We start from the raw sequence: 16,817 nt of genomic DNA, 5'->3' as shown, positions 1-16,817 counted from the left end.
CCCATCACAGTGCCCCCTTACATCAGGTGTCCCCATCAGTTTGCTCCCTTACATCAGTTGTCCTCATTGGAGTGCCCCCTTACATCATGTGTCCCCATCACAGTGCCCCCTTACATCATGTGTACCTATGATAGTGTCTCTTTACATCAGGTGTGCCTATGAGAGTGCCCCCCTTTACATCAGGTGTCCCTATGAGTGTGTCCCCTTACATCAGGTGTCCTATCAAAGTGCCCTCTTACATAAGATCTCCTATCAGAGAGCCCCCTTACATCAGGTCTCCTATCAGCGTGCCCCCTTACATAAGCTGTCCTATCAGAGTGCCCCCCCAAAACATCAGGTGTCCTATCAGAGAGCCCCCTTACATCAGGTGTCCTATCAGAGTGCCCCCCTACATCAGGTCTCATATCAGAGTACCCCCTTACATCAGGTCTCCTATCAGAGTGCCCCCTTAAATCAGCTGTCCTATCAGAGTGCCCCCCCCACACATCAGGTGTCCTATCAGAGAGCCTCCTTACATCAGGTGTCCTATCAGAGTGCCCCCTTACATCAGCTGTCCACATCACAGTGCTCCCTTAAATCAGGTCTCCTATCAGAGTGCCCCCTTACATCAGATGTCCTATCAGAGTACCCCCTTACATCAGGTCTCCTATCAGAGTGCCCCCTTACATCAGGTCTCCTATCAGAGTGCCCCCCTACATCAGGTGTCCTATTAGAGTGCCCCCTTACATCAGGTCTCCTATCAGAGTGCCCCCTTACATCAGGTCTCCTATCAGAGTGCCCCCCTACATCAGGTGTCCTATTAGAGTGCCCCCTTACATCAGATGTCCTATCAGAGTGCCCCCTTACATCAGGTCTCCTATCAGAGTGCCCTCTTACATCAGGTCTCCTATCAGAGTGCCCCCCTACATCAGGTCTCCTATCAGAGTGCCCCCCTACTTTGGGTCTCCTAACAGAGTGCCCCCTTACATCAGGTCTCCTATCACAGTGTCCCCCTTACATCAGCTGTCTCCATCACAGTGGCAATTACGGCACCTACCAGGAGGACTGGTGTGTCGAAAATGTAGAGCTTCTGGGAGCTGCCACAACCAGGCCCAATGTCATCACTTTACAATACAAGAGGAGCTTTAAAACCTGTGATCCCAAGTTTTATGTCAGCATTTGCTAGGACAGAAGGAAGGAAGAACCCAGCCCTGCTCCCACCTACCTTAAGTGGCTCCAGCAGGAGAGCAGATGACAGCAGTGCACAGGTACATGATATGAGCCATAGGAAGAAGCCATATTCAGAAAGTGATGAGGTATAGAGGACAGTGACGGTAAAACAACCAGCTAATAGTATGAATGCCATTATATAAACTACCCACAGCATCCAGGGAGGGAATAGCCATCCAGGAGGCTTCCATCGAACCCCTGTGGGTACATCAGAAAATAAACTATTGGTACACAAAAGAATATTGATCAAAAAGAAAACAGAAAATGGATGTGCCACAAATTTTTTAACGCAAAGCACTATGATTCATTGCCATGCGTTTGAAAGATAAATAGCGCATTTTATATACAGCTTTATAGATCAGACTAAAATGAGGGACAACTGAAGAGGAAAGAGGTACTTTGTTCCAAATTAGGGACAGTCTCCCGAAATCAGGGACAGTTGGGAGCTTTGCATTAGCTGAACTGCTTACTTCTTACCAATGCGAGTTGTGAAAGCGGAAGGAGAGACTGATGGGATATCCCAGCATTCCTGAAGCTCAGACTCATTACTGGACCCCTCAGAGACACAAGAAGAGGAAGAGAATGATTTCCTCTTACTATCACTGCACCACTGGTGGTTCTCACTCCAACATCGAGTCATATAGCAGTCCTCATTCTCCGTCATGAGGCTGTAACCACTTTCAGTGCTGAAAACAGAACTGACATAATCAGTCAAGATGTTAAAAAAAATTTGTGTTTTATATACAGTATGTAGGACTGAGTTTTCATGTAGTTGTCAATGCTAAAAATGGGGAGCTTTAGCTGGATTACCTGGGTGAACCAAGATCTGGCCGGGGCGAAAACCTGCCGCTGTCTGATTCTTCGCTGCGTTTCCACATTTGAGTGTCTGCAGCAATTGACTGAAGTAAATTTTCTTCTGTGAAAAAACACACAATTATATAATTTTTTTTTTAATATCATTTTTTTTAGCAGACACCCTAGGGCGATTATTGCACTTTTTTATGTCACATGGTATTTCCGCAGCGGTTTTTCAAATGCAAGTTTTTTTAAAAGAAAATAAAATTTAATGAATTAAAAAAAAAAAAAAAAAAACACAATATATATAACCCAATTGTTTTGTAAAATATGAAAGATGATCTTGCGCCGTGCATTAATATGCAGTTGTAGAAGTTCAGTGACCACAATCATTATATTATATATACCCAAAAAGCAGGGCTCGCAAAGTGATAAATAAAATTAATATAATAATATCAAATCATCTCCATGTTAAGCAACGTGCATGCATAAAATGAATGTAAATAATATCAATTCATCTCCATATTATAATACTGAATATGTGCATAAACTGCTAGGTGCAAAAATTATATTGATTGAAATAACGTGCATCAAATACTGAATACTGCAAAAAACTATGATGCTGATTCCAAATAATTAATCACAGAGTGCCCTACAAAGTGCAACAGTGCCAACAATAATTAAAGTCCCAAATGTTTTTTTTCACAGTGGTAAACATGCTCCTAAGTGGCGGTTCACACTACCGCGGCACGATTCACAGGGGCGACCTGTGAAGTCACGTGCACCGCGACTTCGGTGCTACTTGCACGGACTTCATATAATGAATGTCAATGCAAGTCGCTCCGATGTCGCCCTGAAGTAGTACAGGACTTGAGTCGCTCCTATTAGAACGGTTCCCGTAGCACTGCATGGACCGCGACTTGTCAGGCTGACCAGTCGCCTGGCAAGTCGCGGTAGTGTGAATGGGCACTAAAAGTGCTGTATAACTTAAGGTGCCAATTTTTCAAAGTGCAGTTGTGCTCCACACAGTGACGGTGCTTCCAGCCCCCCTGAGGGAATCCACTCACCGGAGCTAAAAGGTAAATGAGCCTTTATGGTAATCATAGTTTTTTGCAGTATTCAGTATTTGATGCACGTTATTTCAATCAATATACAGTAATTTTTGCACCTAGCACTTTATGCACATATTCAGTATTATAATATGGAGATGAATTGATATTATTTATATTCATTTTATGCATGCACGTTATTTAACATGGAGATGAATTTATATTTTTTTATTCATTTTATTTATCACTTTGCGAGCGCTGCTTTTTGGGTATATATATAGTTATAGTTCTAAGTTTTTACTTAGTGGACAGCATCTGCATCTTCCATTTTTTTTTGCACATACCAAATCCTAAGTGCAGGTTTTATTTTAATTTTACCAACAATCATTATATTATTTCACAAATGAAAGGAGTTTCGTCAAGAACGTAATAATGTGTAAGGTTTTACAGAAGGTCGAAGTGGTGTGATGCTGCTCTGGGAGAGCTACAGTATGTGTTCAGGTGTGGTTTTCTATCAGGGAGATATTTGTTACAGGTCACAAGCAGAGAAGATCTTCAATAGAGAGTGGAGAATTAGAGACTACATTTACATAGTTACATAGTAGTTGAGGTTGAATAAAGACAATAGTCCATCCAGTTTAACCTGTGTCATTGTGAATCATTTCCCATACCCCTAAATGTTAATGTCCTTGAGATCTATGTCCAAGAGTCTTTTAAAAGTTTCCAGGAGTGTATGGACTTCTGGACTGTATGGATTTCCAGGAGTGTATGGACTTCAGAGGAAGCTGATATGTTGGTAGACGGTCTTTAGGGTAAAACATTTCAGACCTTGGTAGAGCACAACAATACCTGACAGAGTGAAATGCGGACTGTTGCCGGACCCCTCCGATAATGACAGAGGATCATCTCCTGAGCTGTAGGATGACAGGAACCCCCTCTGGTCTTTTTCTTTCTCCTTGCATAGCGGTTGCATGAAACCAAGTCCTGACTCGGTCAGGATATCACCGCGGGCGTCATAAAGGCTCTCACAGGAGGACATCCAGACAGGTCTAGATCTGATGGAAGATCAAAATGTAGTCATTTGGGCAGGTGACATTGGGCAATGAGCTCAAAAAGACAAACTTGCCCTTTTACACCTCAATGGTGATGGATGGAGATCTTTCTGGTGAGTCTCGGGTAGCTGTAAAGACCGGCACTGAAACACCCAATCAATCTAGAACTGAAGTGTTGCGCAAAAAAAAAAAAACAACTCTTCAGAGGATGTTTGAAAGGCAGTCAGGATGCACTATGTTGCCTGTTTTAACCCTTAAAAACCTGCACCACCATACCGCAACCGTATGCATTGCACGTGATTTCAGCGCGGTAGAAGGCAGCCCCGTTGAGTGTATTGGGTCACATTTGGTGGGCAGTACTGTCCCTAATGGGACTATGCTGATCCACAACCAGGGGTTAAAACATGTAGTGAGGTGACAAAATAATAGTGGGGATACACCCCTGTCCTCTGCCGGGAGAGTAGTTGAAGGGCAGTAAATGGGGCACAGCATTACTGCCCCTCATCTGCATGTTTTTACCTCCCCCAAACTACAAATGTAATTTAAAACAGACACCAATATATTAAAGCAGAGTTCCACTCAAAAGTGGAACCTCCGCTTTAAGTGGTCCTGACCCCCTGGCATGCCACATTTGGCATGTAATTTTTTTTTGGGGGGGGGGGAGCGGGTACCTAGTTTTAACAGGTACCCTCTCTCACTTCCGCTCGGGCCACCTAGGCGACTCGAGCGGAAGTTCTCCTCTCCCCCTCCCACCCTGCAATCTCCTAGGACATGTCACAGGTCCCAGAAAATTGCCTGGCCAGTCACAACGCGTAGCGAGACTCGCGCATGCGCAGTGTGCACCCGGCTGTGAAGCCGCAAGCTGTCTCAACCAGGTGCTCACAGTAGTGATCCCGGCACCGCGGGGAGAAGATGGAGAGAACCAAGGCTCCCCCCGGCTGCATCGCTGAACCATGGGACAGGTGAGTGCGTGTTTATTATAAGTCAGCAGATACACTTTTTGTAGCTGTCGACTTTTAATAAACACAAAAGTCAGCGGAACTCCGCTTTAATGATTACATTGAAAAAATAGCCCAAGATGTTAAACTTTTTCATATGGTAGGAAAGAGTAAATGTGGAACCAAAAGCAGAGATAAAAGACACAAATGAATAAAGCTCTGTAATAAAGTGGTTGTAAAGGCTGAAGGTTTTTTACCTTAATGCACAGGTGTCAAACACAAGGCCCACGGGCCGAATGCGGCCCCCCAGGCCATTTCATGTGGCCCTCGCACCTCTCCTGCAGCTGCCGCCCCTCCCTTGTCTCTCTGCCCCCACCTTGTCTCAGTAGTCGGCAGCAAAGATGAGAGAACTCCTTTGCCAGATCCAGCACTTCTCTGTACAGCTGCAGAAAGGGTTGTCTTTTACCAACCCCCCCCCCCTGCAGGACCCCTGACCCTCTGTCTGGACAGTGCTGATTGGTTCTGTGCTGATCACATGCACTCACCCAAGAAAAAAAAACTCTCTAGCCATACACACCAAACTGAGCATGTGCAGAGTGCCCCCAAGGCTCTGTACTATCAGGAGATAAATTGGGGACTGCGGAAGAAGGGGAGGATCAGAAAGGACAGGATCAAACAGCCTTTTAACACAATGCAGAGGATTAACCCCTTAGGTTCCACAGTGAGTATAACAAGCATGCTTTATTGCATATACAGACTGATTTTACTGTTGTGGGTTTAGTAACACTTTAAGGTAAAAAAACTTCTATTAGCAACCTCCCAAATACTTACTTGAGCCCGATCCTAAACCAGCGTTGTGCTCTCTCCCTCCTCACTGGACTCAGTAAGAGCAGTGGGAGACATTGGCTCCTGCTGCTTTCAATCAAATCCAGTGACAAGTGAGCGGGGGCAGGGCTGAGGCTCACTTTGAGTGTCAAAGGACACACAACGCACGACCCAGGATGGAGCCCACGCGTCTCCCACTATAGGAAACTGCTTCCTATGTTGGCACACAGAGAAGAAGAGGAGGCAAGTGCGCCAGCAGGAGATCCCAGGACAGAAGGATCAGAACTGCTCTGTGCAAAACCATTGCACAGAGCAGGTCAGTATGAAATGTTATTAAAAAAAAGTCATTTTTAACTTTACAATCATTTTATTATATTCTTAGATCTGTTTTTTAAATGCAAACAGTGTAAGTGCGATTTGACTTGATATGAACCTCTTGCAGTCCCTGTACAGCAGGGATAGTGTGACAGTCTGTACAGCAGGGATAGGAGCAGCACAAGAAGTCAATCAGTTCCCATACTGAGAAGAAGCATGCTGACAGGAGGAGAAAGAAGAGCGACAAAGAGAGATGAGCTTATCGCTGTGCTGCTTCTCCTTTCATTATTTATTCATAGGGTGGAGCGGGTCCAGGACTGCCTGGGCTCCAAAGAAGTAGGTTGAATGATGGCCATCAGGCTGAGGACATCCAGTGGCAGAAAAAGGTACTGGTGGAGGATGTGAAGTTACTTACCATTGAAACACACAGTTGTTTTATGTCACCACTGTGGAATTTATACATTTCAGCATTTGGAAAGATCCGCTTCAAATTAAAGGGACACAGATGAGCTCAATACCTGATGCCCAAAAAAGATCATTAAAGAAATAAGTTGTTCCACGGAAACCCTGGCATAGAAAACCAATCACCACACAGTCTAACTCACCTCTCTGCAAACCAGCTGCCACCTTTTTCAAGGTCAAATGTAAATTTACTGCTGCTTATGGAAGCCTGAAAAACAATAATCATTAGGTGACTTATTGAAAAGTATATAATGGTGTGGCTGAGTAAACACAGCATAACAGCACCACAGCTCTTAATGAAGGAAACTTGGAAAAGCTATTGGGACTTTAAAGGAGCACAATATAGACCAGTGATCTGCGGTCCAGGGGCCAGATGTGGCCCCTTGCTCGTCTTTATTCGGCCCTTGGGGCACTATTCCTCTGCTTGACACCAACAATGGGGTAAAATTCTTATCACTGATGCCAACAATAGGGCACTAAACCCAGAAACTGGGCACCATTCTTCCCACTGTCACCAACAGCAGGGCACTATTCTTCAAACTAACACCAATGATGGGGCACCATTCCTTCTGATACCAACAATGGGGCGCTATTCCTTCCACTGACACCAATGACGGGGGTGCTATTCCTTCAACTGACACCATGATGGAGCACTCTTCCTTCTCCTGATGCCAACAATGGGGCACTATTTCTCCCACTGACACCAATGATGGGGCACTATTACTCCCACTGATACCAATTATGGGGCACTATTTATCCCACTGATACTATTGGGCACTGCTCCTCCCTCTGACACCAATGATGGAGCACTATTCCTCCCACTGACACCAATGATGGGCACTATTCCTCCCACTGATACCAATTATGGGGCACTATTCATCCCACTGATACTATGGGGCACTATTCCTCCCTATGACACCAATGATGGGCACTATTCCTCCCACTGGCACCAATGATGGGGCACTATTCATCCCACTGATATTATAGGGCACTAGTCCTCCCTATGACACCAATGATGGGCACTATTCATCCCACTGATACCAACTATGGGGCACTATTCCTCCCACTGATACCAACTATGGGGCACTATTACTCCCACTGACACCAATGATGGGGTACTATTCCTTCCACTGACATTAATGATGGGGCATTATTCCTTCCACTGATACTAACTATGGGGCTCTATTCCTCCTACTGACACCAATGATGGGGCACTACTCCTTCCACTGACACCAATGATCGGGCACTATTCATCCCACTGATAACTATGGGGCACTATTCCTCCCACGGATACCAACTTAGGGGCACTATTCCTCCTACTTACACCAATGATGGGGCACTACTCCTTCCACTGACACTACAGATGGGGTATTATTTCTTCCACCGACACCAACTATGGGGCACTATTCACCACACTAATATCAATAATGAGGCATTGTTTACTCCCATTGATGCCAGGGCATTTTCTATTCACACTGGCCACAGTCTGGCCCCCTTAAAGTCTGAAGGACATTAAACTGGCCCTTTGGTTAGAAAGTTTCCCCGATATAGACAATAAGAGTCTACATTAATATAAAATTCACAATTTATTGTATTACAATGTTAGAAACATTCCATATTAAAACCATACAAGCTATTAACATGGATTCATTGTTCTTATTGCCACAGCTGTATAAGGGTACATACTCCCAACATGTTTCACCCTGTTAGGGCTTCTTCAGGAAAAAAGATAACTGCTAATATTCTGAAAACTGTATCAGAAAAACAAAGGGATTTATGACATTTCTTTGCACATTTAGTTTTTGTTATGTTTTTGCCCTGCATGTTTTTGTTTGTGAGATGAGGAGCACCTTAATCGTACCTTAAGATGGCCATACATGGGTTAAAGGAAAAAAACAGTGGGTTGAAGGAAAACAAAAAGGGATTGAATCTCCCCTGCTGTGTCATTGTATTGTGACATCGGGGAGACCCCCGACAACCCCCCCCCCATCATACACAGCCTATTGCCTGCTGCACTGATCGAGCAAAAAACACAGGGCGGTTGAACAGAAGCTGGTCGTAGATCGACTTCTGTTCAACCATAGTGGTCACACATGGATCTAAATTCCGCTGGTTCCTGCTAAACCGGCCAAATTCTGAATTATGTATGGCCACCTTTAGTCATACATATTAAATTGTTGGTTCCAGACTTTTTTGGTAATTGGTAGAATGTGTTTTTTGGCATTGTGATTAGGAATCCTCTTTCTTTAGAACGTTTATTGATAATACCAGGCTTCACTGTGGAACATATTGCAGGACTGTTTCAGTCTTTGAGGTTGATTCACTAAAGGAAAATAGGCTTTCTTCTTTGCATGGGAAGTTACACTTTGGCAGGGAATTTGACCCAGAGCTCACTGAGTGAGGTGAGTTTTCAATTTTAAAAGAATATCCAATTATGTGCAAGAAAAGTTTGAAGAGCATTTTTACTTGCACATGATTGGATGATGGAAGTCAGCAGAGCTTCCCCTCATTCACTAATCTATGGGGAAAGTTCCCTTGCAAAGTGAATATCCTTTTTACCTTTAGTAAATTAACTACTAAAACCAAATAGACTATTCACTTTGCAAGGGAAGTTGCACTTTACAAGGAAAGTTCCCCAGAACCTACTGAATAAGGTGAAGCTCTGCTGACTTCCATCATCCAATCATGTGCAAGCAAAAATGTTTTTTTTTTTTTTTTTTTTATTATCCTTGGACTTGATTGGGTATTCTTTTTTAAAGTAAAACTGGCTGCAGGGGGGAGAAGGGAGCACTGACAATGGCTGGGCTATGGGAGCCTATGGGTGATGGCGCCGCTCTTGGAATTCCCAGCTGTTATCAAATGCTCGCTGGAGCTGCAGAATCAAATGATTGGACCAGAGCAGACTGAAAAAGATAAGTATACAATTTTTGTTTTATACACTGAACAAAATTATAAAAAAAACGCAACACTTTTGGTTTTGCCCCCATTTTTCACGAGCTGAACTCAAAGATCTAAGGCTTTTTCTATGTACACAAAAGGCCTATTTCTCTCAAATATTGTTCACCAATCTGTCTAAATCTGTGTTAGTGAGCGCTTCTCCTTTGCCGAGATAATCCATCCACCTCACAGGTGTGGCATATCAAGATGCTGATTAGACAGCATGATTATTGCACAGGTGTGCCTTAGGCTGGCCACAATAAAAGGCCACTCTAAAATGTGGAGTTTCATCACACAGCACAATGCCACAGATGTCGCAAGTTTTGAAGGAGCGTGCAATTGGCATGCTGACTGCAGGAATGTCCACCAGAGATGTTGCCCATGAATTAAATGTTCATTTCTCTACCATGAGCCATCTCCAGAAGTGCTTCAGAGAATTTAGCAGTACATCCAACCGGCCTCACAACCGCAGACCACGTGTAGCCACACCAGCCCAGGACCTCCACATCCAGCATCTTCACCTCCAAGATGGTCTGAGACCGGCCACCCAGACAGCGGCTGCAACAATTGCTTTGCATAACCAAAGAATTTCTGCACAAACTGTCAGAAACCGTCTCAAGGAAGCTCATCTGCATGCTAATCGTCCTCATCGGGGTCTCGACCTGACTGCAGTTCATCGTCGTAACCGACTTGAGTGGGCAAATACTCACATTCAATGGCGTCTGGCACTTTGGAGAGATGTTTTCTTCACAGATGAATCCCTGATTTCTTAGATCTTTGAGTTCAGCTCATGAAAAATGGGGGCAAAAACAAGTGTTGTGTTTATAATTTTGTTCAGTATGCCTAGGGCAGGCAGCATTGGTAGCAAGAGGTGGAAGGGACGTTTTTAACCGGTTCCCGACCGGCCGCCGCCTTTTTACTGCAGCAATGTGGCTCTGCTGCGTGAATCGACGTAGGTCTACGTCGGTCGCGTGCTGGCAGCTAGGGGGCAAGCGCGCTCCGCCAGCAGCACGCTCCCGCCCACACTCGGCAGCGGGGAAGCCGTTGCACGAGTCAAGCAACTCTGATTGCTGCCTGACACCTGCGATCGTTCCCAGAGAGAAGAACGGTCGGCTGTTGTAAACACAGCTGACCGTTCTTCTCCCTGGAATGATCACAGACCTCCTGTGATCCTTCTATATAGGGTCACAGGTCTCTATGATCATTTCACAAGCCACGCCCCGCCCCCCAGAGTTAGAATCACTCCCCTAGGCTCACATTTAACCCCTTGATCACCCACAATGTTATCCCCTTCCCTGCCAGTGTCATTATTACAATAACAGTGCATATTTTTAGCACTGATTACTGTAGTAATGTCACTGGTCCCCCCCCAAAAGTGTCAAAAATGTCAGTTAGGGGTCCGATCTGTCCGCTGCAGTGTCACAGTCCTGCAAAAAAACAAAAAACTCGCACATCGTCGCCATTACTAGTAAAAAAAAAAAAAATATATATATATATATATATATATATCTATATATATATATATATATATATATATATATAGATATATATATAGAAGAAAACAAATTGCCCTAAAATGTTAAAAAAATTTGATTTCATTTTTTTTTTTTTTGAGAATGTTATATAGCAGAATGTGAAAAATATTGTTTTTTTTTGTTTGTTTTTTTTTCAGAATTGTCGCTCTTTTTTTGTTTATAGCGCAAAAAATAAAGATCGTATAGGTGATCAAATACCACCAAAAAAAAGCTCTATTTGTGGGAAAAAAAGGACATCAATTTTATTTGGGTACAGCGTCGTACGACCGTGCAATTGTCCGTTAAATTAACGCAGTGCCGAATCGCAAAATATGGCCTGGTCATTAGGGGGGGAAATCTTCCGGTCCAGAAGTGGTTAAGAATAGTTATGGTTAGGCAGAACTTCCACTTTAAATCTGTTACATTACATGTAGCTATTGGGCCACCTACACAGCTGAGTGAACTGATATCCAGGAGAGAGTCGGCCTTTCCAGGTAAGGACAAAAGGGACGATGCATCCATATGAATGTCCTGTTCTGTAGATTGGGTGGAGGTAGCAGAATCCTCGACAAATACCTGACAATGACAGGTGACACAGGGTATCAAAAAAAACAATCCATAAAAATGTACTTTGGAAAAACAAATCTATAAAGCTTGCAGACTTGGCCAAGGTTCTCAGCTGTTCAGCCAAACAATCCAATGGGCAAGATGAATAATTGCAATGGCTCCGACCATGGAATGATTGTTGGTAGAAGATATCATGTATACATTTGCACAGCAATTAAAAAAAAAAAAAATAGATCCCATAGTGTGTGTGTGCGCATCTCATGAGGGATTTAGCACAATATTGCCATGTTTTTCAATGTAAAATTCTACATTTAGATTTAGTGTGGGGTGAATAGAAGAGATACATAGAAATGTATAGATGGAAGGAGCTATCTGATCTCTAGCTTGGATACTGTATGGGCATTAATAATAAATGGCGGAGGTGTTATCAGTGTTAATATCACCAGGGTATTGCTTACCAAGCTACGGGTTTCCCTAAAAAGAAACGAGAAAAGTAGTTGTACAGGTACAACCATCACAGATGCAAGTGTCCCGATAAAAATACTTTCCCATGTAACCAGAGACTGCAGTCCTGTGACAGAGCTGAAACACAAAAAGAGCAATTCCAACTTATTAGTTGATTAGACATAACAGAAATCACGCTGGTGGATCAAATAATATCAGAAGGCAAAAACAACTAGATAAATTGTGCACAGATGTTCACTATATTACCAAAAGTACTGGGACGCCTGCCTTTACACACACATGAACTTTAATGGCATCCCAGTCTTAGTCTGTAGAGTTCAATACTGAGTTGGCTCACCCTTTGCAGCTATAACAGCTTCAACTCTTCTGAGAAGGCCGTCCAAAAGGTTTAGGAGTGTGTCTATGGGAATGTTTGACCATTATTCCAGAAGCGCATTTGTGAGGTCAGGCACTGATGTTGGAGAGAAGGCCTGACTCCTAGTCTCTCCTCTAATTCATCCCAAATGTGTCCTATCAGGTTGAGATCAGGACTCTGTGCAGGCCAGCCAAACTCGCTCATTCATGTCTTAATTTATCCCAAAGGTGTTCTATCAAGTTCCTCCACCCCAAACTCGCTCATCCATGTATTTATGGACCTAGCTTTGTGCACTGGTTCAAATAATTTAGTGGAGGGGGGATTATGGTGTGGGGTTGTTTTTCAGGGGTTGGGCTTGGCCCCTTAGTTCCAGTGAAGAGAGCTCTTAAGGCATCCGCATACCAAGACATTTTGGACAATTTCATGCTCCCAACTTTGTGGGAACAGTTTGGGGATGGCTCCTTCCTGTTCCAACATGACTGCGCACCAGTGCACACAGTAAGGTCCATAAAGACATGGATAAGAGAGTTTGGGGTGGAGGAACTTGACTGGCCTGCACAGAGTCCTGACCTCAACCCAATAGAACACATTTGGGATGAATTAGAGCGCAGACTGTGAGCCAGGCCTTCTCTCCAATATCAGTGACTGATCTCACAAATACGCTTCTGATTCCCAAAGACACACTCCTAAACCTTGTGGACAGCCTTCCCAGAAGAGTTGAAGCTGTTATAGCTGCAAAGGGTGGGCCAACTCAATATTGAACAATACTGACTAAGACAGGGATGGCATAAAAGTTCATGTGCGCGTAAAGGCAGGCGTCCCAATACTTTTGGTAATATAGTGTACATGCACATTGCCACGCTTATAACAGGAATAAGTATAAAATAAAATGTAAATAACAGTCCCAAAATGAATTTAAGTGCAAATCCACCACTGTGACAATAATAATCAGGACATTAGGTGTGATCCAATGCTTGTGACACCCAAGTGTACCGCCACCTCCAATCAAAAAGACTCTTATCGGATTCTTTGGACCCTTTATACATAAAGAGTCAAATGGGCATGTGTTTAAAATCCTGTTAGCAGGGAATTCGACTGGAACACCGTCTCCAGAGGGCCTAATAGCACCTTTAGGTCTCCGGAGAAGCTCCACTCATTATCTAATTCAATAACTCAGAATCATTCACTATACCAACAATAAATCAGGGAAACTCACATAGTCTGAAACTGTATTACTCTTTAAATATAATAAAAATAAGTAAAACTACTCACAAGGTAAAAGAATATACAATCGCTCTTAGTGAACAGTACTGTTCCTGGGAATTGATCAAACACTTGATTGTACATGGGAGCATGATGACATCACGTGCGAAAGCTCCGCTGTACGTGTTTCATCAAAGTGCCCCAATGACATCAGCTTTGATGAAACACGTAGGGTGGAGCTTACGTGCGTGGCATCACCACGCTCCCACGTAGGAGGAAGTGTTTGATCGATTCCTGGAAACTGTATTGTTCTACTAAAAGCGCTAGTATATACTTTTACCTTGTGAGTAGTTTTACTTATTTTTAATGTGATTAAAGAGTCAAACTGTTTTACAAGATGTTAGTTTCCCTGATTTATTTTTGGTATAGTGATTGATTTTGGGTCACTGTATTGGACAATGAGTGGACTTTCTCTGGAAACTTGGAGGTGCTTATGCCCATTTGACTCTTTATGTATAAAGGTTTCAAAGAGTCCTCTTGATCAGAGGTGGCGGTACACTTGGGTGTCGCAAACATTGGATCACACCAGATTTTCCTATAATTATTGTCACACTGGTGAACTTGAACTTGAATTAATTTTGGGACTGTTATTTACACTTTATTGTCTACTTAAACCTGCTATAAAGGCTCACTTATATTAATCCTAAATTGTCACTATAAGCGCGGCAATGTGAATGTAATTCCAACTTGTTGTTCAGTTACGGCACAACCCAAACATTCGCAGAAATATTTTTTATTACCCAAACCCCAGAAACAAAAACATAATGTTAAGTCCCGGTTCACACTAGGGCGACCTGTGAGGCGACCTGGTCGCCTCACAGGTCGCCGCAGGTCGCCTCCCATAGGGAAGCTGCGGACCCGTTCTAATAGGAGCGACACAAGTCGCTCCAACCTAGAAAAAGGGTCCGGAGCTTCTTTGGGGCGACCAGGAGGCGACCGCCATAGACTTAAATGTTATGAAGTCCGTGGCGGCCGCTCCGAGGTCGCGGCATGCTGCTCGCACCGCAATCTCGGAGGTCGCCCCGGGAAGTAGCGTCGCGGTAGTGTGAACCGGCGCTAAAAAGGAATTTCATAATAATGAAAATAATAGACATGTCAAGATAGTAATATTTATAAAAATGAGAGTATAATAAAACTTAATAGGAGGATAAACTTATAAAGGAGGATTTTTTTATTGAAACTTTTTAGTGCAAACACTGGCAGAAACTTCACATGATCACCAAGAGACTGGAACTGATTCCAGCACAGAATGGACCAATACTTTCAGCAAGGACAAAGTACAGTATGTGTGTATTTGTGTGAACTGAGTTAGGGGGCCACAGATTACAGGTTGGGTTTAGAGTTTAACTATTAGGTTACGTTTTAGAAAGAACCAAAATTTGGGGGTGCCATCAGGCTGCAATACCTTCCCAAAATGATATGGGTGTGCCTTTATGTACGGTATATCTTTCACATAGAATTTCCAGTGATTTCCCCCATAGGTTGGATATCCACCCATAAAAGGTTCAATACCCCACTTATCAGGTTGGTGGTGACACCTGTTGGCACTAACCTTCCCTTTTGAACTCCAATGGCCCCATACCACAATGAGCAGGTTGTCATGTAGAGATTAAGTGCCAATGCACAACATGTGACTCTCTGAACACGAGTAAACCGACTTCTTGAAGGACGCCACCACACGGACAACCAGAGGTGCCAGTCTGTTAAACCGAGGAAGAGCTGCTGGGGGAACACCTGGGAGAAACTGCCTAACTCCTGAGGACCTAAACAAAATACAGAACATGAGATTAGACCAGTGTTTGCTCGACGTACTCATCTATGCCATGCGTTGCTGTAGTGTGGGTGAGCCAGCCAAGAGCACCATAACAACAAGTGGTGAACTAGGGCCAGGACACATGCTTGCTATCATTGCTATGGTGATAGCAGCAGGCTCATCCCCATCATGGCAACTCATGTCTCCGATTCAGGGAAGGCAGCAAGCAGAGCCTCAGAATATAGGAGAAGACAGGAGTCTGCCTCCTCCAGATCTTCTCCACCTCCTGCCTTCTGCCCTATAGCTGAAATCAAGTTAGGGCTGTAATGTGAAGAGGGGACTGAGTAATATGGGGGCTCTGTGATGGGGGGGCTGTGTGATTAGAAAGCTCTGTGACTGGAGGACTCTGATGGGGAGACTTGTAAAGAAGGAACTATGATATGATGGGAGGGTTATATTGTAAAGGGGATACTTGTAAAGGAGGCCTCTGATTAATGGAGACAACGCTGATGTGATAGGGGGCCTCTGAAATGATCGGGAACATCTGAAATGAAGGGAGGCCTCTAAAGTGAAGGATAGATTATGATGTGATGGGGGAACCTCTGATAGGAATTGGACTCCGATGTGATTTCATCAAGGCAGTTGTGTGCATTGCCCCAGGATTAGGGTTCCCATTGATAAATAACATTTTCATTTTTTACATTTTAGACTGGGATACCTTGGGATCTTTTTTAAGGGTGCCACGACTGAAGCATGAGAAATGCTGGATTAGACTAATGATTCAGGGGATTTTGAGGAGTGTTGTTGCTTTCAAAGCACTACGTTGATCATGATGTTCAGTTTGGCAGATAGGTACTGGTTAACTACACAAGTAGATGTAGCTATATATGAACTGCCTACTTGAAGTAAGCAGTGAGAAAGGGGGGGGGGGGGGGTTGCAAGAGAACCTGTCCATTTTGGGCTAAGTGATAGGTTCTCCAGCACTTATAAAAAAACAACCATCCTCTCCCCACCCCTGTCCACTAATACATTTAACGCATTTGCTCACTGCCTTTAGAAATAATGGGGAACGGAGGGGAAGAGAATCTAATAAGTAGAAGTCCTGTGGGGTAAAAATCTGAATGGGCTTGTGCAAGCTTAGAGGAAGCCTACAGCTGCTCCAATATCCAATCCAATGTGATACAGAAGCCATGAACACACATGCCTAACCATGAAGATGCAGAAATACAGCAGTATAGGCCACACCAAGTTCCATTAATGTCAGGGAAGAACAGGAAAATGAAGATAAAGTGGGCACAAGATCAACAAAACTGGATGC

At 43.7% G+C, this 16,817-nt stretch overlaps 1 protein-coding gene across 1 annotated transcript in view; it reads right to left on the bottom strand.

Moving 5' to 3' along the window:
- The window catches only part of LOC309567341 (polycystin-1-like), a gene marked incomplete at its 5' end in the record, with an annotated part of 90,946 nt that overhangs the window by 18,904 nt on the left and 55,225 nt on the right, over window positions 1-16,817 (bottom strand). The window contains 8 exons of the mRNA XM_082272757.1: window positions 1,205-1,407; window positions 1,687-1,895; window positions 2,020-2,125; window positions 3,903-4,108; window positions 6,789-6,853; window positions 11,547-11,672; window positions 12,122-12,245; window positions 15,299-15,509. Coding sequence (XP_082128883.1) covers window positions 1,205-1,407; window positions 1,687-1,895; window positions 2,020-2,125; window positions 3,903-4,108; window positions 6,789-6,853; window positions 11,547-11,672; window positions 12,122-12,245; window positions 15,299-15,509 — 1,250 coding nt within the window. The remainder of the gene's footprint in view (window positions 1-1,204; window positions 1,408-1,686; window positions 1,896-2,019; window positions 2,126-3,902; window positions 4,109-6,788; window positions 6,854-11,546; window positions 11,673-12,121; window positions 12,246-15,298; window positions 15,510-16,817) is intronic.

The sequence above is a fragment of the Pelophylax lessonae genome (genome assembly GCF_965119305.1).
Source record: "Pelophylax lessonae genome assembly, chromosome: 11".
Lineage (NCBI taxonomy): Eukaryota > Metazoa > Chordata > Amphibia > Anura > Ranidae > Pelophylax > Pelophylax lessonae.
This window is presented reverse-complemented; position numbering and strand designations above follow the sequence as displayed.